At 43.7% G+C, this 26,114-nt stretch overlaps 1 protein-coding gene across 1 annotated transcript in view; it reads right to left on the reverse strand.

The window, feature by feature from the left end:
* Positions 1–26,114, reverse strand: part of DNAH9 (dynein axonemal heavy chain 9) — a 146,056-nt gene that overhangs the window by 109,584 nt on the left and 10,358 nt on the right. Inside the window, exons 7-15 of the mRNA XM_033139585.1 lie at positions 24,573–24,711; positions 23,753–24,040; positions 22,942–23,152; positions 20,541–20,668; positions 19,790–19,898; positions 19,321–19,468; positions 16,524–16,698; positions 9,872–10,045; positions 7,454–7,661 (exon numbers count right to left, since the gene is read on the reverse strand). Of these exons, the coding sequence (XP_032995476.1) occupies positions 7,454–7,661; positions 9,872–10,045; positions 16,524–16,698; positions 19,321–19,468; positions 19,790–19,898; positions 20,541–20,668; positions 22,942–23,152; positions 23,753–24,040; positions 24,573–24,711 (1,580 nt within the window). The remainder of the gene's footprint in view (positions 1–7,453; positions 7,662–9,871; positions 10,046–16,523; positions 16,699–19,320; positions 19,469–19,789; positions 19,899–20,540; positions 20,669–22,941; positions 23,153–23,752; positions 24,041–24,572; positions 24,712–26,114) is intronic.

A 26,114-nucleotide genomic window follows, 5' to 3' on the forward strand; every position in this document is an offset into this window, starting at 1 on the left:
TAGTAAAGAGGAGAGGGGGTAAAAGTTCAGTGGTACAGCACTTGCACTGCATACAGAAGGTTTCTGGTGCAAACCCTGGGATCATGTGTAAAAAGGGAAAAAATCAAGTAGCAGGTGATGGAAGAGACCTCTGCCAGAAAAGGTGCAGAGTCACTGTGACTCCCTGTAGACAATACTAAGCTAGATGGACAAGTAGTCTGGGCTGATATGAAGTAGCTTTCCAGGTTCCTTTGTGATGAAGGCCTTTCCTCACCAGCCATTTCTACCCTCCAAACACCATTTCCAGCTGCTCCTCCTTCCAGAAGAAGAATTCTAGATACGTGCTGGCAAGGGCAAATATGCGCCTTAAACCCAATTAAAAATGGAATTTGAGAAGTTACAGGAAGCAAGATTATTAAATATATGCACCCCAAGATGGTTCTCCACTCCAAATCCCTACCTCAAAGCTGTTTTTCTATTAAGTGCATCTGCATGCAACCTGTAAAGAGTTTTTGCAGATAAAGTCGCTCAGATTCAGAAGGAGGTAGACTCCACCGTGGGAGCAGGGCCGGGGCGGGAGAGTGCTAGAGCCCTGTCTAGTCATGTTTCATGGGATCAATTCCAATCTGTTACCTCCGAGGATGTGGACAGGCTGCTTGGACGAGTGAAACCGACCACCTGTCTCCTAGATCCTTGCCCATCCTGGCTTATAAAAGCTAGCCGGGAAGGGCTGGGCGATGGCCTCTGCGCGGTGGTGAATGCTTCCCTCTGCGAGGGAATCTTTCCAGACCCGCTGAAAGAGGCGGTCATTAAACCGCTTCTTAAAAAAACATCTCTAGACCCGGCCAATATGGCCAACTATCGCCCAGTCTCAAATTTACCATTCTTGGGCAAGGTGATTGAGCGGGTGGTTGCTGAACAACTCCAAGCACGCCTGGAAGATGCGGACCATTTGGATCCCTTCCAATCAGGATTCAGGCCTCATCATGGGACTGAAACTGCCTTGGTCGCGCTGGTTGATGATCTCCGGCGGGCTAGGGACAAAGGTGAGAGCTGTTTCCTGGTTCTGCTGGATCTCTCAGCGGCCTTTGACACCATCGATCATAACATCCTTCTGGACCGGCTAGAGGGGTTGGGAGCTGGGGGCACTGTTATACAGTGGTTCCGCTCTTTCCTCCTGGGCCGTGTTCAGAAAGTGGTGGTGGGGGATGAGTGTTCAGACCCCTGGGCTCTCACTTGTGGGGTGCCTCAGGGTTCTGTCCTCTCCCCCATGCTTTTTAATATCTATATGAAGCCGCTGGGAGAGATCATCAGGGGGTTTGGGTTGGGTGTTCATCAATATGCAGATGACACCCAGCTCTACCTCTCTTTTAAATCAGAACCAGTGAAGGCGGTGAAGGTCCTGTGTGAGTGCCTGGAGGCTGTTGGAGGATGGATGGCGGCTAACAGATTGGGGTTGAATCCTGACAAGACAGAAGTACTGTTTTTGGGGGACAGGAGGCGGGCGGGTGTGGGGGACTCCCTGGTCCTGAATGGGGTAACTGTGCCCCTGAAGGACCAGGTGCGCAGCCTGGGAGTCATTTTGGACTCACAGCTGTCCATGGAAGCGCAGGTTAATTCTGTGTCCAGGGCGGCTGTCTACCAGCTCCATCTGGTACGCAGGCTGAGACCCTACCTGCCCGCGGACTGTCTTGTCAGAGTGGTGCATGCTCTGGTTATCTCCCGCTTGGACTACTGCAATGCGCTCTACGTGGGGCTACCTTTGAAGGTGACCCGGAAACTGCAATTAATCCAGAATGCGGCAGCTAGACTGGTGACTGGGAGTGGCCGCCGGGACCACATAACACCGGTCCTGAGAGATCTGCATTGGCTCCCAGTACGTTTCCGAGCACAATTCAAAGTGTTGGTGTTGACCTTTAAAGCCCTAAACGGCCTCGGTCCCGTATACCTGAAGGAGCGTCTCCACCCCCATCATTCAGCCCGGACACTGAGATCCAGCGCCGAGGGCCTTCTGGCGGTTCCCTCACTGCGAGAAGCAAAACTACAGGGAACCAGGCAGAGGGCCTTCTCGGTAGTGGCGCCCGCCCTGTGGAACGCCCTCCCGTCAGAAGTCAAGGGAATAAACAACTACCTGACATTCAGAAAACACCTAAAGGCAGCCCTGTTTAGGGAAGTTTTTAATTTGTGACTCTGTATTGTATTTTGATATTTGTTGGAGGCCGCCCAGAGTGGCTGGGGAGACCCGGCCAGATGGGCGGGGTATAAATAATAAATTATTATTATTATTATTATTATTTCAGATCCAACGATCAGAGAGAAAATCCTGAAAATATGCTAGCAATATAAAGGGCTGTGAGAACCTACAGGTGGTATCTAACGCCTAGAAAACTAGCACTAATACGCCCAGGAAACTCACCAAAATGCTGGAGAGGGTGCACCTCCACAGGCACATACTTCCACATGTGGTGGGAGTGCCCCAAAATCCAAACATTCTGGACAACAACCACACGAGAAATATGTAAAATAACCAAGCAAGTGTTAGAAATCACCCCAGAATTGATCTTACTAAACATCTTCCAAGACAATAATGCCCACTTACAACACAAAGAACTCAAAATCCATTTACTCTCAGCATCCAGAAACATCATAACCAGACACTGGAAAGACCTGTCAGGAGTAAACATGGACCAATGGTACCAAGCAGTATGGGAAACAGCCCTACTAGAAAAACTAACCAGTAAGCTGAAAATGACACGGGGACAAACCGAAGAAGACACCTTCACCCCGGTATGGTTCCCCTTCATCACTACACAGCCCAACAAGACAATGACAAAATCTACCGACAGCATACAAATCAATATGGCTAACCTGACCCAAATACCCACCAACCCCACTCACACAGGAAACCAAAGATCACCACAGCCAACCACAAATGAACAACCACATCCCAAGCCAACTCCGACTTCTCTCACCGCCAAACGAACACGAACAAACAACAGAGAACCTACATAAACTAAACAATGCTGACACCAAACCCTACTCATATCAAGTAAAAAAGAAACACAGTCACCCCACCCCACCTACCTCCCCGTCCCACCCACTTCCTCCCCCCTTCCCCCCCTTTCTTTTCTAATGTCTCACCAACATTGACTTAAAAAAATGTTATATGAAAACTTGAGAGAGACATTGTACTACCTTGAAAATCTTTAATAAAAATATTTTAAAAAATAAAATAAAGGGCAGTGAGGAGTCTCATAGTTGTGGATTATTTTGCACTTTCTCAAAACGCCACAAATTCCCCTATAATGTTTGCAACCAAGAAAGCTAAGTTGGAGCTGCAAGGAAAGAAGGCAGGGCTGCAGGTGGATAGTGCCTGTAAAAATGTGCCATTTTCCCTCACAGACTTGTTACGTTCTGTGAACTCCTGCAAGGGAGTCTCCCAGTCTTCATTACTGGGACATGGTCCAGCACCCTTTCACGTCCATGCCAATACACACATTCTTGGAGCAAATGGTGACTAAATCAGTCACTCTAGTGATGAGGATGTCAGTTCTCCCTGATAGGACAGTGAACAGATAGATATTATCTGTGGGTCACAGATCCCCTTAGGTCATTAATGCAGCACTATAGGAAAGTATTAGTGTTGGCAGGCATTGGGTAGTTTCTTCCTTCTCCTGCAACTGATGCTGGGCAACGAACGGTGTCTCTGAAGCTCTCTGGGATTTCATTATTATTCTGGCTGACTGTTAAGTTTTTAAAAGAGTGAAACAAACACCCGTTAGAAATAGCCGCCAAATGATAAACTGCAAAACAGAACCAAGTAAATCTAAACACTGAGCAGCATAAACCAAGGTGCAAGGGGTATAAATCATGTTCAGCACACACCAGCAACCATGTCTGAGGCACATTCTTACACTAACACAGCCTGTGGATAACTTATTCGAATTCTGTGCCCCAGCCTCTGGCCATAACTCTCAGTCCAAGTAATATGGGGGGAAAGTTGCTGTCATTTATCTGTATACATCTCAACAGCAAGAAAAGCTTTTCCCTCTGTCACTAAATGTGTGTGTTGGGCTCATTGGTGCTCTAAGGTTTTATAATCTTGTGATGTTTTTATTATTTTATTGTACACCCTGCTGATATTCTTCTCTTAAGTGGCAGTTTATAAATTTTCCTACAAATTAAAGATATACAGAAACACCAATGGGTTTGGCTCATTATGAACTCTCACAAACTCCAAACTCTTTCAAGCAGAATTTGGAAAATGAAATGAAGCAATTGTTTGCAGACGCAGACGACAGAAATCACGAGCGTGCACATGCAATCCGGCCCCACGGAGGGATCTCCGCTGGAGTGAACCGGCCCAGGCGAGGTAAACCTTGGCAACCCCTGGGCTAATCTCTCGCCTTCCGTTCTGCTCAATTCACTATGTGATACTTGCAACACCCAGCAGTGCCCCCTAGGCTCAGCAGCCAGTAGGGCGGAAGCAGTTGCGCTGCCCCAAATCCACCTTTGCAGTGAGCCTGTTCAGATTATACATACTCAGACTCTAGAGTTATGCTGAAATCAGGAGCAGGTCTCAGGCATATGCATATTTTCTCCACCTCCTCCATACACCTTAACTGAGAGACACCAAGTTTATTTAATTCAAGATCTCCATGACCCAACCATCCAGATCACAATATGTCTATAGCTTTCAAAGGTGAGCATAGTCTGGACATCACCTGTCCCCCCTCCAACTTTAAGATATATTTATCCCAAACAGATCTGAATGCATTGGTGCCCATAAAGGCAGGTAGATCCCTATAAATGATTCAATATACACAATAGACCACTGTAATACGGACATTGGAAGAATGATACAAGAATAGGCCCCTCAGGCATTTTCCAATATGCATGTGCTACCTGAAGCTGCGTTGTTTACACACCATTTATTAAACTATGACCAGGTTTCCAGCTGGGATTATTAAAAGACAGAAGAAGCTATGCGCAGCAACAAATCACCTGCAGCATTCTCCATGCCTAAATATTTCTAGCTAGAACTACTTATTCTGTTGCTGCAAAATTTATGAATTAGTGGCATTCCTGTTTTCACATATGGCGCATTTTGTACTAAAATATTTAACCTTGCATATTCAATTAGAGCCAAACAATGTGCTGTTAAAAAAACAACAACAACCCTCCACTATCTGACTCCCCAATTCGAACAATGCACTAACACTGGGTTCCCGCCAATGAAAAAGCCATTTGAGTGAAGTGGCATATGCACACTTCCTTCAGGCCCATTTTAATCTCAACAGCACTGAAGTGTAGAACAAACAAAACAAAAAGGAAATTGTCTCTTATTTAGGGCACTGTTGCAGGGATATGGATCAAGCTGACATCATTTATCACAGAGAGGTTCCACACATAAAAATACAAAATGAGAATACAAAATACATAATAAAACAAAAACTCCCACAAATGCTTTTAAAAGGCCATAGAGTGTTTATCAGCCAAAGGGCTGGTTATAGAGAAATGCTTTTGCTTGGTGCCTAAAGATATACATAATGAAGGTGTCAGGCAAGCCTCCCCAAGGATAGCATTCCACAACAAGGAGCCACCACAGAAAAAGGCCTGCTCATGTTGCCACCCTCTGGACCTCTCATGGAGGAGGCACATGAAGAAGAGCCTCAGATGATGAATGCAGAGTCCGGGGTGGTTTATATGGAGAGAGCAGTCCTTGAGGTATTGTGGTCTTGAGCCATGTAAGGCTTTATAGGTCAAACCAGTACTTTGAATTGGGCCGGAAACTCACTGGCATCCAGTGCAGTGAGATCAGGATTGCTGTAATATGCTCAGTCTTGCCCCAGTGAGCAGACTGGCTGCTGAATTCTATACCAGCTGAAGTTTCCAAACCATCTTCAGAGGCAGCCCTATGTATAACACATTGCAGTAATCTAACCTAGAGACTATCAGAGCATAGACAAGAGAAATTAGGCTATCCCTGTCCACATAGGGATGCAGCTGGGTCATCCGCTAAAGCTGATGGAAGGTACTTGACACTACTGAGGCCACCTGAGCCCTCAAAAGTGATAACAAAGGATCCAGAAGTACTCCTAAGCTACATACAGTTATACCTTGTTTTGTGACCTGGATCCATTCCAGAGCCCCAGCCACTAGCCGAAATGACACACGTCAAAGTGCCAGTCTGCGCATGCGCATGGAGCAGTTTGCGCTTCTGCGCATGCATGAGTGGCAAATCCGAAAGTAACCCGTTCCAGTACTTCCGGGTTTGCTGTGGACGTTCGCCGGAATGGACGCTAGACGAGGCAGACGTTCGCGGAAGTATTACTGTACTTGCTCTTTCAGAGGGAGTGTAACCCCATCAAGAGCAGGCAACCTCCCATCCATGTGGTCTAGAGAGGTAAAGGTAAACAGACCCCTGACCATTAGGTCCAGTCGTGTCCGACTCTGGGGTTGCAGTGCTCATCTCGCGTTACTGGCCGAGGGAGCCGGTGTACAGCTTCCAGGTCATGTGGCCCAGCATGACTAAGCCGCTTCTGGAGGACCAGAGCAGCGCACGGAAATGCCGTTTACCTTCCCGCCAGAGCGGTACCTATTTATCTACTTGCACTTTGACGTGCTTTCGAACTGCTAGGTGGGCAGGAGCTGGGACCGAGTAATGGGAGCTCACCCCATCGCAGGGATTTGAGAGTGGGGGTCTAGAGAACCACCCACTAAAGCCTCCTCCTTTAAGACTCACCACTTTAAATTAGTCTGACTTATAAATTGACAAATTTGATGAAATTTACCCTCTCCTTTTAGGGACGCGGGTGGCGCTGTGGTCTAAACCACCGACCCTGTTGGGCTTGCCGATCAGAAGGTTGGTGGTTCGAATCCCCGCGATGGGGTGAGCTCCCATTGCTCGGTCCCAGCTCCTCCCAACCCAGCAGTTCAAAAGCATGCCCAAAAGTGCAAGTAGATAAATAGGTACCGCTCCGATGGGAAGGTAAACGGCATTTCTGTGCGCTGCTGGTTTCGGTGTTCTGTTGTGCCAGAAGCGGCTTAGTCATGATGGCCACATGACCCAGAAAAACTGTCTGCAGACAAACACTGGCTCCCTCGGCCTGTAAAGCAAGATGAGCGCCGCAACCCCAGAGTTGTCCTGCGACTGGACTTAACTGTCAGGGGTCCTTTACCTTCCCCCCCTCTCCTTTTATGTATGGATTACTCTTCAACTTGATAAAGGATTCCGTTTACACTCTGAGTTGCAATTGTTATACTTCCAGTTATTAGTTTCTGTGAAACTATTTTAAATGCAAAAGCAACTCAGAACAACAGCTTCAACACTTCAGTTCAGCCACGCAACAATTTCTTCTTAACCCCCTTTGATATGGAGTATGCATTTATTTTGAGCGACTCATAGCACAATTTATCCTATCTTAGTAGCTTGCCTTTTAATTTACTCTTTTCATTTCACCTACTTATTTACCTTGCAGCATGGCAGACGTGGTGTAGTAATTAAAAGGAACGTTCTTCACCAGGTACTCCTCGGAATCCAGCAGAGACAGTTTATCTCCTACAATCACAGACTTCCCTGTGCCTGCATTTCCCACCAGCATGACTGGTCTGCGTTTCTCCAAAAGCTGATCCATGAAGTAACGCACCCGGATGGTCTCAGTGGTGTGTACCAGGCAGGCCTGATGGGAGAATGAGAGGCATATGAAATGAGCCCCACAGCACCCTACATATCTAAGCAGGGCAAGTCAGAAACATGGAACTGGTAGTGGGCACTGTGTGGAATCAGCAGAAGGGTGGCCCCTTCCCCCAGCCCTCCACTGATAACGATACCAAGTGGTGGCTGTTGTGCTTAGGGCTGTTTCCAATGTAGCATATGCTTCAAAACACAAGGAAGCAAACAGAAAATATTTACAGACACCAGAGAGACGTGTGTCTTTTAAATGTGGAAACAAACAGACCCAACCACTGAATACAAGCAGCTTGTTGAGAAGGTATATTTGGAAACACAAACAGCAACTTATAGATTGGACTGGTTCATTAATGCCTCCAAGTTAATTTCCAAGTAGGCCTGTTTGGCTTGAAAATCCTCTCCCAGGTGTTCAGTATCAGGAAAGGCCAACTTGCGGAACTCACACAACTACTTCCACCCATTATGCTTCTTCACACCAGCAACATTTGCTTCCTTTCATTGCGGACAACACTGACTTGGATCAACTGTAGGGCCTTAGGCAAAAGCACAACAGCACATGAACCACAGCCCGCCTTCCTAAGAAAAGTAACTTGCTATGTGGAGTACAGGTCATGTGCACACACTCTTTACCTAGCATTTTAGGGAGCCTGGGGAATAAGAATCTCAGAAAGGCAAGTGGTGACCCCATTTTGAGACTTTAATAATCCCACAGCCCTAGACAGCAATATAGCCATGTGATGTGCACCAGGTAATATCAAACCAAATGAATGCTTATATTGCCAGTATCCCTTGTGAACATCCTGACACACAAAAATAAGAACTGCATTTTCTAAGTGTGTTGCAGAATGCCAAAATGTGGGGGGGGGGAGAGCAGAGGAGAAAAACAGCAAGGACATACTTCATCTGTGTCCCATACTGGGCTCTCTTTTGAGTAACACTACTTGCCACAGTCAGATGCCTGCTCTCTGCAAACAAAATATTGTGTGTGTGCATGCGTGTGTGTGTGTGTGTGTGTGTGTATTTCCTTAAGGAATAATAATAATAATAATATATAATAATAATAATAATAATTTATTATTTGTACCTCGCCCATCTGGCTGGGCTTCCCCAGCCACCCTGGGCGGCTTCCAACAAATGTTAAAATGTGATGGATAAGCCAGATGCTGTTTTCTTATTAAACTCAGTTATAATTTCATTTGGCTATTTCCAACTAGATGGAATCAGAGCCTGTCATTGTAAGCATTTTTGCACAACATTAGTCAAAGAGGCCAATACAGTGAAACAATAATCCCACTGAAACAAGAACAGAGAGATTCAGTTAAGAGCCTGGGATCACAGGCTGTTCTCTGTGTAGAGACCTTTTTTCAGGCAAACTCTGCCCCCCTACGGCCTCCAGGCCATGGTACAGATATCCAACTTTCTATCAAAATGACAACTTCAAAACCAGCCTATAATAAATATACGTGAAAGAGGATAAATCAGACCTGCCTCCCATAAGTGCTCAAAAACTAGGAACTATGCATCACAAAATGCAACGATTGGCTTTGAAACAGAACCAGTAAATAAAATGAATTCATCAGGGGGCTTCTTGCCTATCTGAATCCTTGATTATCTGTGAATGCCCTCCAACACACACACAGTTCCATTCACTGCAATGTATCTGATGCTCTGATCGGAAAGCTGTTAAAGGTGCTCCACAGCCTCAGTATATCAACTGTTTCTCTGGGCATAAAGGCTATTCACTTAGTGTGAAATGGTTATCCACAAATATCTGCAATCTCAATATTTGGTCAGAGACAACCATTCATCCTCCATGCAAGAAAGGATGCTCCAGCACACTTCTTTTCAATGAACACTGCCCAATTCATTGAAAAGGCACTGTCCAATCATTATAACCACCCAAAAACAAGGAAAAGCACAGCTACAAGCAGCAGCAGCAGCAGTATGGAAGTGGCAGCAGAGAAGGGGATAAGAACTGAACAGCAACACCATGAATGACTGGAGCACAGGTGATGGTACCACTCCTACAATAGGTGATTGTATGGCCATTCTAGTAGGCGTAGCATCAATTCTCTACTTATAAAGCAGCATTCAATACCAATGTGCAAAAATTAATGGAGACAATATGCTTACACATTTTTATCCAACCTCTTTGTTTAACATTGTCTCACAAACACACACTTAAGTATAATTACCTACCTGTAATGGCATTTCTGGATCAAAGTCAAATTTGGGGATGAGCTTGGACCAATGCTCAAATTTCTTTGTTTCTGGGTCAATGTAAAAGTCAAAGACTGTTCCATGGGAAGGAAACTTGATGGTCTTGAACTCCGTCACCCACCATTTACTAAATTCGACCCTGTAGTCTACAAGCTGCCAAGAAAAATGTGGAAGAGGATTTAATGCACAGATAAATCACAATTTTATTAGCATCATCGCCATTACTATTATATTATCAACATTATTACAGTTTGTTTATCACCTTTTGGCCCAAGGGCACCCAAAGTGGAGAACAGCATATTAAAAACAAAATATACAGTAAAGTAAGATAAAATGCTATTAAATCAATGAAAACAATATAACACATAAAAATCACAACACAGGAGGATCAGAAGAAAGCCTTCCCAAGCTAGAGGATTAAAGAATGCTGTCACCAACCCTGCATTATATACTGAAGGGCTAAAAATCCGAACAATGAGAAATACTTCTGCAGGGGGAAAGCTAGCTGGTGAGAGTGGTCTCACCAGCACCCTAACTATTCAAGGGTTCAGGGTGAATGAATAATTGGTGCCAATAGGTGCCATTTTAAAAATAAAATAAGATTAGGAACTCTTGCAATATTAATGGTTGTCACAAAGAGAAAACATTCAAAACTTTACCTCATGCTTTCCTGGCAAGTGCAATCCTCCACAAAGGTTAGGATAAAAAGTATGTGGCCCTCAACCCTAACCGAATGTCCCTAAGATCCTTGCATTAGCAAACCACCCTGATGGGGTGGATCTACTATGAAACTAATGAAGCTCAAGTTTCAGGGCCCCTAATCCCAGAGGGGGCCCAGAAGGGACTTTATTCATGCATACATTTCCCTAATATTCATCCTCCCCACATAACCTGAAAACTATAAGGCATAGGGAAACTTTATTCACACCAGTGACTTTGACATGTGAGATAATCCAGTACAGCAATTTTAAACAAAGTCTGGGATGTAGCAGTACATTTTAAAAAATTAATAAATCTGGTGATCTGTCATGGAACAACCCACTGAAGAAGATAGCAGTAGTTACCTAGACCTCATTGCGAAGGGGCACTCACAACAGTTCAAGCTTCAGGGCCCCCAAAATGTAGGTCTGCCACCGCATCCTGATGCCTGCTGGTGTCTTCACACAGCAACCTCACATGCTGCTTGGTCTCCACGTGTGGTAGAAATGGAAACCTGCAAGCTACACCTTGGCAAGTTTTTAAGTTGCATACTTTTCCAACTTTCTTCTCTTCTGGGAAAAAAAATCCTTCCAGAACACTGCTTTCCTGCCATTCGAGTTTTTCTTTCCATTTTTAAGGGGGGAAATATCAGTACTCTTATGTCACTAAACAAATAATTATCTATGATGGGGCCTGATGCAAGATCTATCAGAGTTAATTAAGCTTGTGTAAACAACTAGGCAATCAAATTGATCAGCCAAAGAAAGCAGAAGGCTCACATCAAACTGTTCATAGCAAAATCTTTCTCCATCAATCACCACTAGCTTGCAATTTACTTTGTCAAAGTCCTTGCCCCAGAACAGAAAACAGATGCCTGAACACAACCAGTGCGCATTTCTTTCATGACACAGTGACAGTGTACGCCTACCTTAATTATAAATCTTACAGCTGTAAGATTTGTAAATATCATGATTCACTGAAAAAGCCAATTGCGCAGGGCAAAGTACCGTTCACCAATAATCAGCCTGCCTACCAGAGAAGGGCATCACTTTTATGTGTGTCCTTCACAGCAAAGCATCTGAGATGTATTCGCAAGGGCACCAGATGATTGCTGAGTAGAGCTAAAAGTGTCAATTATCTGCTACTCAGTATCATGTGAAAGTGTTATTGGCTGCCCGATTACTATTCAAGGTGGTGTAGAAATGCCATGACCTGTTCTGTTGCAAGTTGGCTAGTGGCATACGCCCCCCCCCAACACATGCACATGCACCACATACACAACACAAACACAAAACACAGAGAGGGAGAGGGAGCTTTGCTGCCTAATCCTAGGTCCTTTTCATTCACCAAGTGCAATTTCAATACTAACTGCAACCAACAAAACATTAAGACTGAAGTTTCAGTCTTTGAGGGCTGGATCACACACGCGTATTACGTCACTTGTTTCTGTGCTCAACATTTGGTAACTCACAACCTACGTATCCAATGCAACTGAAAAACCTTGTGATTTTGGAGTGATATGCGTCAGCATGAAATTATTAATGCAGTGGTTGATCTACGATGGTTCATTCACACATGCTCACTGATGCTGAAGTCATAAAATTTGTTTAGAAAATGTGTATGAGCGTGGGTTGGGTTTTTTTTAAAAAAATCTATTGTTGCTGTAACCTTTTGTATGCTTTAACTTATGGTTGCACATTTTCAAGTGACAATTGTATTGCTTTATCTTTTTTGTAAATTGCTTTGAAGTTTTATCTACAATCAAGCAGTATGTAAATTTTATTAAATAAGTAATAAAACGATCAATGTTCAGGTCTTTTAGTGCAGGCAACAGCTTTGCTTTCACTAGTCCTCACCAAACTTCCCAGAAGTGATTCAAAGAGAAATCCACCTACCGTGAAGGTAGCACACAAAGGATGATGAATGAAACACACTGAACATTGCTGCCTACGCAAGCTCCAACTCTCAATGAATTCTTTATAGATTATATTCCCCAGGTTTATCAGCTTCAAATGCTTTTCCAATACAGCAGATCAGCTGAGGCCATGAGTCAATTTCACTGAGGTTAACCAACTTCCAGCAGGGAGCAATATACACTCCCCCCACCCCTACAAACATGAGCTATCAAAGCTTAGTCTTCCTCACAGATAATCCAGAGGGGCTGTGTTCTCACCTCACATATTATTCAAAGCCTCCGCAGATTTGTTCTTCCTTAAAATAATGCTCATTCCATGTAACGGGGACAGTACTTTTTTCTTATTAGTTGCAAAGGGAGCCTTTGTTGTAAAGAAGATCTCTCCCTTAAATAAAATTAAAAAATGCCACCACACAACTTCTGGTGCTCTTCCAGCTCCTTCCTCAGCCCACCTCACCAACTCGCCTCTCCTCTCTCTTTTACCATTACCTATTAAGATTTTTATTGATTTTAATTTTTAAGAAGCAACCAACAGATGTTACCCACATGATCTACCAACTGCCCTTCCTCACTTTAGACCATGTAAAAGAGGGCAAGGAAAAAGCAGAAAAAAGCAGATAAGAAAGAAGAAGGCTGAGAGAAACTGGCTCTCTTTTTACACTAAAATAACATTAAACTGAAGGAACTCAAGTAACCCTCACTGCCAGAGGAGTGATAAATTTCAGCTGCTCACGTAATGGAAGCTTGCTGATCTTAATGCTTTTACCTCCATCCCTGCTTTTTAGAGAGGGACCTTCCTGCCCACCTCCCAGCCTGCAATAGTGGGAAGGCATTCATATTGTTTATTCTGACATTTCAGCAGCAAAAGGTCAGAACTAAGGGCAATTTCTATGGCGAGCAATAAACAGATTTTATATTGGATCATTTTTCACCGGATCTTTGCTTGTTCTTATTCAGACTACAGCACTCCGGATCCTTAGCTCTGACATTTACAGAGAAGCATAGAAAGAAACATGGAGTTCACCATTAAGAGCAACGTTGTGGGGGGGGAGGAGATTGTCTGATCAGAACTCCAAATGCACATTGCAGAATAGTCCTGCAGCAAAGCATAGATGCTTTCAGAGGATTTGGCACACTAGAGCAGAAACCCACATGGCAACTTGGAAAATTTCGGAGAAAATCATGAATTCAACCCATGTCCTGTATGAAAATGGCTCTCATTCAAGCAATAAGAATTCATTATGTTTATGGGTGAAGGAGAGTTTGATGCAGCAGAAAAAGCTCAAGGATATCAGCCTCATAGGTATCAACGAGGTCAACTAAACTAACTGCAATGGCTGTGATCCTGGTTATGGCAGAGGCGTATCTTTATAATTGGTACAAGCTCTTGCAGCAGCCTATTCCTTCATTCTGGGGCACCCAATTCCTTCCTCCTTAGTGGAGAATCAGCCTCTGTCAATGTGTTTACAGGAAAAGATTGGCCGTTTGAAGGCCAAAATGAATGGGGTGACAGATTCAGAAAGGTTATTTTTTATAGAGTTATTTTAAAAAGCAAAAAAAGCACATGCCAATTAAAATATGTATGATCTGCATGTGCAATTAACCAGAAAAAACACATACAATCAATATGCCTGTATACTACACCACACACACACACACACACACACACACGAAGAAGATAGATAAGGGAACTCCTATACACTGACAAAACAGTGGTATAAGAAACCTGAAAGTCTCCTCTGCAGTTGGATGTGCAAGAGAAGAAAGGAAAGGAGGGGGAAAGACTCAACCTCATCAGCCATACATGGTCAAACAAACTGTGGTTTATTCAGCAGCCTTATTACATATGAAGTGGGCCTCTCTCACACACATATTACCCTCCTGTTAGTTAAAACAACTGTCATCAGTCATTTGTTGCATTAATTTTTTTGATTAATACATACTACCTGAAGTGATCATAGTTCTCAACACTGCATATTAATCTTACTATGTACACAAAGGTCAGGATATCCTTTTGTTTCTTTTTCTGCTTAATAATAAGCTTTGCAAAGCGCAAACACATAAGCCCCTTTCACAACTGAAATGTATATAGTAAAATGACTTCGTCTGCTTTACCCTACAGTATACAGTGGTACCTCGGGTTACATACGCTTCAGGTTACATACGCCTCAGGTTACATACTCCGCTTCAGGTTAAGAACTTTGTTTCAGGATTAGAACAGAAATTGTGCTCTGGCTGCGCAGCAGCAGTGGGAGGTCCCATTAGCTAAAGTGGTGCTCCATGTTAAGAACAGTTTCAGGTTAAGAACGGACCTCCGGAACGAATTAAGTATGTAACCAGAGGTACCACTGTAAAACGAACTGAACCAGAAAAACTGCTCAACTCAGATACCTAGGTTCCAAATGAAGAGTGGAATTAACTGGGCCTTACCAAGAGAGCTAAATGTTGGTGCATACTCATCTCCACTCTACTATGGAATAATGCAAGCATAAGAGTAAGTCATGGGTTATTATAATGTGTTGTGATTTGTTTATCTATAACTAGGTGGAGGCATGCAAGACAGCAATAATCAAGTAAGTCAAATGAGAAAGAATCAAGGCATCTTGTCTCATCTTTGAGACAGGAGCCTGAGACATAGAAAATAGGTGTTGGGAAAATGCGGTTCCCTCCTGAAGAAGTGTTAGAATCCATTTCCACCAAACAAACTCTGGAGCAACTGAAACACCAATCATTACTGTCATCAAAAATTGAGAACATGAATACTGAAATGAGGAATGGGCCCTAGGCTTGCATTAATGATATGAAATACTAAACTAATGACTAAATACAGAGGTGAAAAACAGGATTATATAAATAATTGGATAATGAGGCTGATTTAAATACAGAATAATCAGAGAGAGAGAAACCCTCCTATCTTCCTCCTGCCAGTCAAAAATTGTGAAGAATGAGCTCTGTTCTTCCCCTGTGCCTAAGGGGAGACTGTTTATAAAGGCAGGAAAATTAGAGTTTCAGAGCCCTCAGAATGATTTAAAAAAAAAATCTCGTAGATCCTACCTCATTTTCAGAGCAGAGATATGCCTGGTCCTGGGTTCAAATTGTATGCCATCTGAAACCATGCTGTTTGGTTACTATAATTTACTAGAACCCATCATTTCATGCTGGGAATGAGTGACTGGACTGGCAGGGAAGGGAATGGGAATGGGAATGGCTTCCCCCAGAGATGAAAAACACATCAAATTTACTTAAGTGGAATAAACCTCAGTCTGGAGACCATCCCCTCTCAGATAAAAGTTATGGGCAGTTTTCATCCAGGGCTCATATTTGCACACTAGAGTTCCTTGGCTCTGATATCTAACAAAAACAAAATTTTAAATCCCTGAATGCCAAAGCTGGATAAATTCTAGAATAGTGATGGCTATTCAGTACCTCCAAGGAAGTGGCATATAATGTCCCATCTCTGTTATTTGGGAGATGGGGAGAAAGGAGCATGAGCAATAACTCACTGCAGCCAGGCTGGCTCAACAACAGTATTTCAGGATCTTCCTTACATAGAAGGTCTTGACAAGGACACCTGCCTCCCTAACAGAATTTAGCAGAAGTAGAACCACTGCCCGGTTTAGTTATACTGCAGTTAGCAACTGTGAGCATACAATATGATTGCAAGTTCAGGGCTACCACCAAGTCTCATTTAAATCTGGAAGTTTCTGCTAACATAAAGGGGGGGGGGAGCTGAGGAAGCTTACATGGAACTAAAGATTTCAATAATCCTAGTCCTTTTTTTTTTTAGGGATGTCCCTGCCACTGGGTGGAGGCTCCATCTCATCCCACCTCCCAGTAAGGGTCACCATTCACCTCTGGGGTTCCTCCAACAAGCAACTGATCACCAGTCACCACATCTGATCATATCCTCTGGCCCATCCATTTTGGGGGTGAGGCTCAGGTTTGCAGTCAGTTGCTAGTTGTAAATGTGAAGATGTATTAAATCAGTATTGCTGTGAGAAGGACATATCTTCTTACCTGGTCTTGGAACATAGACCCACCAAAGGCCCAGACAGCAGCAAATACAAAATACAGTTCGTAGAGCTCTTTGGGGCAATCCGGAGGAGTGTTTTCCTTGGTGAGGAGGCATTCAAGGAGGTAACACAACATCTGAACCATGCTCTGCTCAGGAACTGGAATAATCTTCTTAAATCTACAATGGGAGAATTGAAAACTTATGAAGTTTAATTGGATTTAGCATGACTGCCATTTAACAATATGAGGAGATAGGCGTATAAATCCTCTTTCCGAACATTAACATTTTAAAACTTTCATTGTGTATATCTTTCTTATCCACTGCTACAGAGAGCTAAAATACCATCAGCACACAGCCAAGTAATAACTGTAATCATAAGTTTGAGCCATTCTAAAACTTTGATCCTCTTGAAAGAAGTGAAATGGAAGCCTTGCTAAGGGCATTGATTTGCCACAAACGCAATGAGTTCAGAAGTGGTCAAATAACAGCGTAATAAAATAATCCCTTTCATCTCATATTTTACATGGGTTTAGGCTACATTTACAGAGGTGTGAAGCCGGAAGAGACCTGCAGTTTGCTAAAAAGTAATTATAGTTATTGGAACGGACGGCTGTACAAAATATACTTGTATTTGGAACCATCCTGAAATCTCCATGTGAAGCATACACAAGGCATCAAGCGGCCCTTTCTCCCTCTACCTACACTATTTGTGGCTATAATACAGCCTTACTGACTGCAGCAGTTAGAAAACGTAGTGATAACAGCTGCAAAAAATAAAATAAAAAATCCACAATTCTTTTCATTCTGAACTTCAGCGCACTTCTAGCCGTTGGTTTCATTATGGCCTGGGCAAGTGTGTGTGTGTGTGTTGTGGGGAAATGACGATGGGGATGAAGACAACTCCCCGGCCATGAATCAGGAACACATCCAGCCTTGTCTCCCACGATTAAGGACCCATGCCTTTGATGAGCCATTGGCACGTTCTCCAATACGCAGAGTCAAATAACACAGCAGAATGAGCCAGAAGTATGTACTACATTCTACTTTTATTTCTAACTACGAAGGACAGCATAAAGACATGCCTGCTCTCTGTGAGAACAGTTCAAAGAAGAAGGAACAAACAGGAAACAGTTTACAGCAACATCTGTCTCCTGCGTCCTGTGATCCAACAATCAGTGTGCTGGAATGTAAACAGAGTCCTGTGACTCCAAAAGCTGCACAGTGGAGAAACAGAAATCCAACGTGTGTGTGTGTGATGGTCCCTGCTTTACCTAATTGGAAAAGCAAGTTGTTACTCATTCACCTGCCCTTTTTCTGGCAGAGGTCTCTTCCATCACCTGCTACTTGATTTTTTTCTCCTTTTTACAGATGATCCCAGGGTTTGCACCAGAAACCTTCTGTATGCAGTGCAAGTGCTGTATCACTGAACTTTGACCCCCTCTCCTCTTTACTACCACTTGCTGAAAATGGCTTTTTTCTGAAGCTGATTTTTTTCCCCTGGAGGAAAACACGAGTTTGGGGCCTCTATTAGTGTAGGTCTATATGTGGGACGCGGGTAGCGCTGTGGGTTAAACCACAGAGCCTTGGGCTTGCCGATCAGAAGGTTGGCGGTTCGAATCCCCACGATGGGGTGAGCTCCCGTTGCTCGGTTCCAGCTCCTGCCAACCTAGCAGTTTGAAAGCACGTCAAACTGCAAGTAGATAAATAGGTACCACTCTGGCAGGAAGGTAAACAGCGTTTCCGTGCGCTGCCCTGGATTGCCAGAAGCAGCTTAGTCATGCTGACCACATGACCCAAAAGCTGTATGCCGGCTCCATTGGCCAATAAAGTGAGAGGAGCGCCGCAACCCCAGAGTCGTCCGCGACTGGACCTAAGGGTCAGGGGTCCCTTTACCTTTACCTATGCCAACTGAATCCCACCTTGATCTGTTCTGCAGATTTTACAGTCAAACATCGGCTGTCGAATGTAATCCATTCCGGAAGACCGTTCGACTTCCGAAACGTTTGATAACCAAGGCATGGCTTCCGATTGGTTGCAAGGGCTTCTTGCACTCAAGCGGAAGCCGTTTGGGTTCCAAAAAACATTCAAAAACTGGAGCATTTACTTCCAGGTTTTCGGTGTTCGGCAGCCGAAACGTTCAAAAACAGAGCCGTTCAATAACCAAGGTTTGACTGTACTAGGTGTCACTGTAGTGCCTTGCGCAGCAAACAACCTTAGGGACACACCTAATGGCAAATTATTATTTACTGTACTTATGACACTTGTACTCTGCTCTTCCTCCACAAAAGCATTAGAGTAGCTTATATGCTACAAAGAGACATCCTTTGAAGGCAGCCATTCTTCATTCATCTTCTGTGACTGGAAGAAGCTCTCAAGTCCCACAGGTACGATGCTGAACTTCTTTTAATACAAAACAAGAAACTAACATGGGGAAGCTAACATGTACCCTGTTTCTCCTAAAATAAGACATAGCCATAAAATAAGCCATAGCAGGATTTCTATGCATTTGCGAAATATAAGCCGTTCCCCGAAAATAAGCCATACCCCGAAAATAAGCCATAGTGACGCGGCACCTCCCATTAAAACAGCCTGGAGAGGCGTGGCTATGCAGCGTACCGATGCGACGCGGTTAAAATAAGACATCCCCTGAAAATAAGCCATACTGTGTTTTGTTGAGGGGAAAAAAATATAAGACGGTGTCTTATTTTAGGAGAAACACGGTAGTACTTAGGACAAATGGTCATAAATGCACATGTGGTAAGCAAACCTGTGTGAATTGTTCTGTGTGCTCGACTGTACCTGGTTCTAAGAGTGTCCAAACAAATTGGCAGATACTTGTCAAACAAAATGGTCAGGTTAGCTCGCTCTGACTGGACTTCTCGTCTGTCAATCCAGCTACTCACGGGAGGATTCCAGCCCAGATCAGCTGGATTGATGTAAAGGATCCCTGGGAATGTGAAATTTCAGAAGTCAGCAAGAGAGTTACCCAGTTTTTCCACATCTAAGTTATAGGTAGTTGAAAGATGATAATAATCTCGTATGATTATGCAGCGACAGCAGCAACTGGGTCTTTGGACAAGGTGTCTGCCATCACTAGCATGGCAGCCATGCTAGCTGGGGCTGATGAGGATTGTAGTCCAAAACATCTGGAAGGCAGCTGGTTGGCTACCCTGGCTCCCTTCATGAATCTTAGGCCAAAGCTAACCCCCATTCACTTTCTACCATGCCAAAATGAAATGCCACCCTCTTCCTCTCCCTTGCCATCTACCTGCTCTAGAGACAGTGGCAGGAGTGGCAGTCCGCAGGTGACTGATTTCGAACAGCAGCCTCATGGTGGGATTGAGAGGAATCCTTTCATTGCTTGCTAGTGTCAGCACCTGCAAAAGGATAGATCCAGTGAGGTTGGGAACACAAAGAGCACTGTGATCCGCAGAGACTTCTCAGAAGCCTACAGAAGCAACCCAGGACAATACCTTCCCTGAAACACCAAAACTCTTTATATGGAGTTGCAAAGGTTTCCTCTAGTTTTCTCCCAACTGCTCATTTATTTAAAGCATGAGAATAATGCCACTTACATAAAAACCCCGTTGATACTATGTCAAAAAAAAACAATAGAGGGCTTGATTGCTGCTCCTGCCCCTGCCAACATCCCAGGAAGGAAGTGTGCATTCTGCATTAAAGGCCCTTTCAGTTTCTGGAAACAATCTTTTGATAACTCACAAAAGGCGTAGGGCACACACCAAGTCTCTACCCTGAACAATCTTCCCAGATTGCATTCAGCTAGGTGCAGGAACCATATGGGGTGGGGACTGCACAAATACCAAGCGGTAACATTTTCTGGTTATAGGTTTGTTTGTTTGTTTTTGTTCCTGAAATTGCAGGGTTCCCACCCTCAGATTCTTGAAACAAAAAGCGTTGTGAAAGTTTGGTCCTACGTTTTACATCTGTGTGTCTTTTGGCAAAGGACAGATTATTCTATGTACTCAAGAACAGTCGTTGCCCTCAAACTTGTGTCTTACCTTATTATCATCCATGACAGTATTAAGAGACTCAATCCACATCGGATCAATATCACCATCCAACACAATCCATTTGGGGCCGTCATGTGTAATATTAGCTAGGTCTCGCATAATTGATGAGAACAATCCTAAAGAGATCACAGGCACTGAGTGGGATCCTCAGAAGACTCTGCACGCTCCCTTTAATAACGTACGAGTGTTTTTGTCGCTGTTGTTAATTCAGCTTCATACGAACAAGCAAAGCAAAATCTAGATGCAGTTAGTTAAATTTGATAATTACGAAAACAACAGGGTATGAATGGAATCTCCTTCAGGAGATAATGCATAAGTGTGATCAAATAATCTCATTGAAAATAATCCCAGACCACTTAATACTGCTGAGAATGGTTAAGGACCGAGAAGTAGAAGCAACCGCAACAACAACAAAATCTCGGCCGCCCATTCAGAACAAAAAGGGGAAGAAGAACTGTGATTATGAAAAGCATTTGACTATGACTTTGCTGTTCTCCCTCTCGCCCTCAAGATGACACCATCTTCAAAGAAAGAACATAACCACAGCAAAAGTTTCAGAAGTTTAGATGACAAAGGAGACATAGTACACAGTGGGCTGCCTTTTTCCTATTTGTCCAATATAATTTCCCTGAAAGTTCCTTTGTAAATGCAGGTACAAACCAAAAGGAGCTAAGATGTGTCTGTCCAGATGTGGCTGAACTATGCCCACCAGTCCCAGCCAGTATGGCAAGTGATCAAAGATGATGGGATTTGTAGTTCAGCAACATCTGGATCAAAGATTATGGGATTTGTAGTACCTCTGTTTTAAACAGTTAGGTACTAACAAAAAGTTACAAATTTAGCATGTACTTGCTTCTGCCCTACATTCTGCTCTCATACTACAATGTAAAAGCAAGCATACTATGCAATGTTAAACATATTTCCATGTCTACAGGTCCACATATTAAGTAGCTCAGCACCATAGCAAATTTCTTATTTCAGAGTATCTTTCAAATATTTTGTATTTCCAAGATAACCCAATTGCCTTTTATGAGTATGAGGAACTATTATGTACATGATGTTATATTCCTCAATATTTTCATTGCTAATGACAGAAGTGAATGTAATACAATAGTATATATATTCTCCTCATAATCCACAGTTGAAAATCTGAGCCACACCCCATCAGTCATGCTCCTGAGCTGCTTTTCACTCACACTTATTAAAATTATAAGACACATCAGGGATGCCAGCTGGCAAACCCAAGAAGATAACAAAGCTTTGGCCTATACTAGTGAGTCTGTCATTGAGAACAATGGCATGGTTATATAGTATTGAAAAGATACAACATCCAGTATCTGTTTATATAAGGGAGTGGGGGGAAGGGATAGACAGAGAAGATACTTCAGCAAAGATTAGAATTGCAGAAACTCCAGAAGGTCTTGATGCTCTATAGATGGTCCTGGAGTTTGACAATCCCACAAAGAAAAGAGGGTGTTAGAACTAGGGCAGAGATATTATGCAAGGTTCATTCTATCCTGCTTACACACAAACAAACACACACACACACACACACACACACACTGGGTAAGAACAGTGAAATGGGCCTGGGGAAGCCCCAAACCTCTATATAGGAAGCCTGGGAGGGAACTGGCAAGTCAAAGTTCACATGTCTCAGAGGGTAGAAAACAGACAAGAAAGCTCTGGAAAGGCCATTTCCATTTAGATATTTTGGGGTGGCCAAGGAACTCCATAACTGAACAGAAGCACAGACTAACTTCCATGAAAGAGGACTGGGAAACATACCCTGGTAAGGCCTCAGGCTGCTGTGTTCTCTCTCTCTCTCTCCCTGGCACCTCAAATTAGATTTTTTTTTTATTAAAAAAAAAACCATGCCTTGCCTTCTTTCCAGGTCACAAAGGCCACCTTCTTGCAACAGCTACACTTCAGGGGGCCCAGGCACTGAAAGTGTGGAACCATACAATGCATTCCAAAGATTACAAATCCAAATATATTTTTCTTGCAAAAAAGTTGAGTAATATGCAGGGGGGGTGCTTATGAAACACAAGGAAATTAAGAAAACAAAAGTGCCTCTGGAGAAGTCTGCAAGAAAGTTCAGATGAGAAAAGTACGCAAAAACAATAGCAGCCGTACTGCACAGCACACCAGAGAGAAACACGAGTTATTACTTTTCATGAAAGCCTCATCTATGAAAACAGAAAGCGCTAGAGACATGCAAGAGAAAACGCTGGAAAAGTTCTGACTTGTGATGAGAAAAATCTCATACCTGCAATGAACTCTCAAAGCACACATTCTGGATAATTTTTATTTTTATTTGTTTTTAATTTATTGCAAGTTGAATGAAAAGCGTCTCTCTTCCAAGGTTTTGAAGATGTGAGAAGACCCTTACCATCCTTCCACTCTCTTGTAGCAGGATTAATGATGCCAAAGAGTTCGTCATTGGTAACCGCCTTTGGATTGAGGTCCGTCCAAACAGGCCGCCGCTTCATGATGTGATAGGTCTTGTTGAGAGATTTCAGCACCTGTGACTTGCCTGTACCTGCATTTCCCACCACAAAGACAGAGTGCCGAACTGCCAAGAGCTCTTCCAGCTGCACCACCTACACAAAAAAAGCCAACAAGATAAAACCACCATGTTGTGGACAAAAGTACCCACGTCCCATTTTACTAACCATGCCAGACTGCTCTCATAATGTAAATTCAGAACAATGGATATGCTTCTCAAGGACTGCAAAAGCTCCACAATAGGCCGCTCGTCATCAGAAGAAAAAGAAAGGTCCCTTGCAATGTGATGCACAAATGGCCACAAACCAAGAACAGGAAACAGGCAACAAATGATAAAACAGATATGGGAAACCTGAGATCCTCCAGATGATGCTGAACTACAACTCCCATCAGCCCCAGCAAGCATAGCCAATGGCCAGGGAAGATGGAAGTTGTAGTTCAGCAACATTTGGGGGGGGCAAAGGTACCCCACACATGCAAAAGAGGTGAAAAGTGGAAAAACCTGAACATGTGACAAAAATGCACCAGGGATGCCTTCATGCACACACACCCTTAGCTAAGTTCCTTTTTACAGTAGACAGAGGAGACTCTTTCACAGAAGCATAGAATTGCAGAGTTGGAACAAAGTTAAGTAAAGAAGATCCCAGAGGACTCCTGCAGCCTAAAGCTTGGGTAGATGAAAGCCGCAACCTTACTTTGAGCACAAAGTTGTCCTCTGGTTGCAGCTTGAGTTCCAGCACAGCTTGCTTCACGAAAGATTCGAAACTGAGATCTCGCTTTCTTGGAACATCCAAAGCAGGAAAGAGGTCCCCAATCAGACCCATGAACACTGGCATGTCATCCGTCACAATCTTAGGGATGTTGAAGTCCCGAAGAGAGCGCATCAGCACCTGGTCTTCGGGGCGGTCTGGGTCTCCTCTCTTGAGAGATCCAGCAACAACCAGGACTGACTTAATTGCACGTAAGCCCCAGTCATAGTGATCCTAATGCGAGAGAGGAAGGGATAATGTATTTTTTACAAGGCCCACACATCAAACACTGGAAGTGTACCTGCAGATATCAGCATGTTATCAAAGGAACACAAATTAACTTTCCTCTAACTCTGATCCTCAGCTTCGTGCTGGAATGACTTGAAAGTACAGCCTCTCTAGGCAATAAGCAGTCAATACAGAAACAGTCAGGTGGAAGAAGTGAAGCAAGGAAGTGGAATCCCAAGGGGCCTGACCCAGAAATCCTGAGAACCAGTGAGGTGCGCAGAAGATCCCAGGTCTAGGAACACCAGGACTCACACTAGCCCGCCACCACACACCCCATGCATTTGGCATGGCAACGTAATCCCAGGCAGGAGCAAAATAATAATGGAGAGCAGCAGTTCACAAATGTATATTTGATTGTAAAAAGGGAAGAAAGATGTAGATGTGCATGAGATGCATCATGGAGATGTTCACAAAAGTAGAACATGGCAATACCGTGTGATATCAGATGTTAGAGGACAGCTAATGAAATGCAACTTACCTGCTTTGACAGCAGTTCTTTGCATAACTGGTAAAGGGTGATGAACTTCCTAGCTAACAGCCGAGCCTCTATGAATCCTTCTGCCACCAGCATAATTTCACAGATCAGCTCGAAGTCTGGCACAACCATTGCACAGGGCCTAGGAGAGAAACTCAGTGTATGTAACCAAGCCTTATACAAGGTCAGGCCATTTGTCCATCTAGCACAAGACTGTCCTAATCCAGACATTGGGTGGGGGGTGTTTTATTTTTACCCCTCAGGCAAAGCAACAGATGAAGAGTTCTGCTTCTGCATAAGAGGCCTGCATTTCAGCCACACAAAAGTCACGGGCTTCTACTCACATAGAATCGTGGAGTTGGAAGGAACCCTGAGGATCATTTAGCCCAGGCTTCCTCAAACTCGGCTCTCCAGATGTTTTTGGCCTACAACTCCCATGATCCCTAGCTAGCAGGACCAGTGGTCAGGGATGATGGGAATTGTAGTCTCAAAACATCTGGAGGGCCAGGTTTGAGGAAGCCTGATTTAGTCCAACCCCCTGCAATGCAGGAATATGCAGGTGTCCCATACTGGGATTGAACCTGCAACCTTGGCATTGTCAGCCCCACACTCTCACCAACTGAGCTACACACACACACACACACACACACACACACACTTACCCTCCATCACAATTTAGGGGCAAATTATTTAGTTACTTATTATAAATAAAAAAAAAAAAAATTCATTCCAGTAGCACCTTAGAGACCAAATAAGTTTGTTCTTGGTATGAGCTTTCATGTGCACGCAAGAAGTGTGCATGCACATGAAAGCTCATACCAAGAACAAACTTATTTGGTCTCTAAGACTGGAAGGAATTTTCTTTTCTTTCTTTCTTTCTTTCTTCTTTTTTTTTTTTTTTTTTGACTATGGCAGACCAACACAGCTACCTACCTGTAACTTATTCATTATACTTATCATCATCCAGCCAGCTGGCCAGAGGAAGAGCTGCTTGTGGGATTTTCTGCCTCAGGGACCAAAGTAACTCTGCTGGCCATAGATAAAGTGCACCTTGACCTTGGGAGGGGGCATTTGCTCAAGAACTGAGTATCCTGAACAGGAGCTCTCACTGAACCATTTTGTTCCAGGCCCCATTTATAGTGATCACATTCAAAATACTATGACTTCCTGAGTATCTCCACCAGCTCCATAAGCACAACTTCAGGGATACTATGCGACTCACACAGGTGTTTCCTGGTATTTACATAGAGAAGCAAGAGCCTTATATGCTTGCATAGTCAGGACCCGGATGAAAGGCTCTGACTGAGTCACTTATATAGCCTGTGTACTCCAGAGCAGCCCAGACTGGTCACTTTCTTCCATAAACCAGAAGACTAAGCACTGGGCTACACCTTGGAGGGAAAATACTGTGACTGGTTCATTTGCCCTTGCCCAAGTATAATAAAATACACATGGCAAAGCGAAATATCGTGATGAATAGTGTTGGGTATGGAGCAGGGAGTCCCAGGTACAATTTCCAGTGCAATGACAAGCTGCCAGATTGTA

This window comes from Lacerta agilis, chromosome 2 (genome assembly GCF_009819535.1).
Source record: "Lacerta agilis isolate rLacAgi1 chromosome 2, rLacAgi1.pri, whole genome shotgun sequence".
Lineage (NCBI taxonomy): Eukaryota > Metazoa > Chordata > Lepidosauria > Squamata > Lacertidae > Lacerta > Lacerta agilis.